The sequence below is a fragment of the Buceros rhinoceros genome, unplaced genomic scaffold, assembly GCF_000710305.1.
Source record: "Buceros rhinoceros silvestris isolate BGI_N320 unplaced genomic scaffold, ASM71030v1 scaffold2763, whole genome shotgun sequence".
NCBI classification, from domain to species: domain Eukaryota; kingdom Metazoa; phylum Chordata; class Aves; order Bucerotiformes; family Bucerotidae; genus Buceros; species Buceros rhinoceros.
This window is the reverse complement of record NW_010405190.1, coordinates 43,539-44,055: the sequence shown is the minus strand read 5'-3', so window position 1 is coordinate 44,055 and position 517 is coordinate 43,539. Positions and strand designations below refer to the sequence as shown.

The following is a 517-nucleotide window of genomic DNA, read 5'->3' as shown; positions in this document are numbered from 1 at the left end:
TCTTAAAAAGCTTTGCCTGGGCGCGTGCACCACAGTTCTCACCAGTTTCAGCAGCACCGGCTTCCCAATCGTTGGCTCGTTAATCTCTGTCTGGAGCACGGAGATCTCGCAGGGTTTCTCTGCTGTGTGTTTCTGATCATCACACCCGTAGGTCTCTCCTTCTTCAGGAACGTAATCTTCAAGATCCTCCAACGTTAATACTTTGCCATTGTGGGTTAAGATTTTGCAGTCCCGGGTGCTAAGGTCCTCTGTCGGTAGTTCCTCTGGTTCATCAACTATAATAACATCATCCTCCTCTGGAAGGACATCTTGCGCTGCTTCGGGTACCCCCTCTGCAACAGGCCAAGATAGGTCTAATTCATCCTCCACTTCCTTAACCTCTGGGCTCGCTAGTGAGAACAGAAGTTCATGCTGGTCTGGAGCATCTGTCTCAAACCTGAAGATCAAAGGCTCACCCCCACAGGCAAGCAGTGGGGAAGCGACGTCTGACCCATCCTGAGCACTTGTTTCCGGGGGG

General features: G+C 51.5%; 1 protein-coding gene across 1 annotated transcript in view; it reads right to left on the bottom strand.

Moving 5' to 3' along the window:
- The window catches only part of LOC104491232 (obscurin-like), a 49,711-nt gene that overhangs the window by 8,719 nt on the left and 40,475 nt on the right, over positions 1-517 (bottom strand). Inside the window, exon 33 of the mRNA XM_010133617.1 lies at positions 43-389. Within this exon, the coding sequence (XP_010131919.1) occupies positions 43-389 (347 nt within the window). The remainder of the gene's footprint in view (positions 1-42; positions 390-517) is intronic.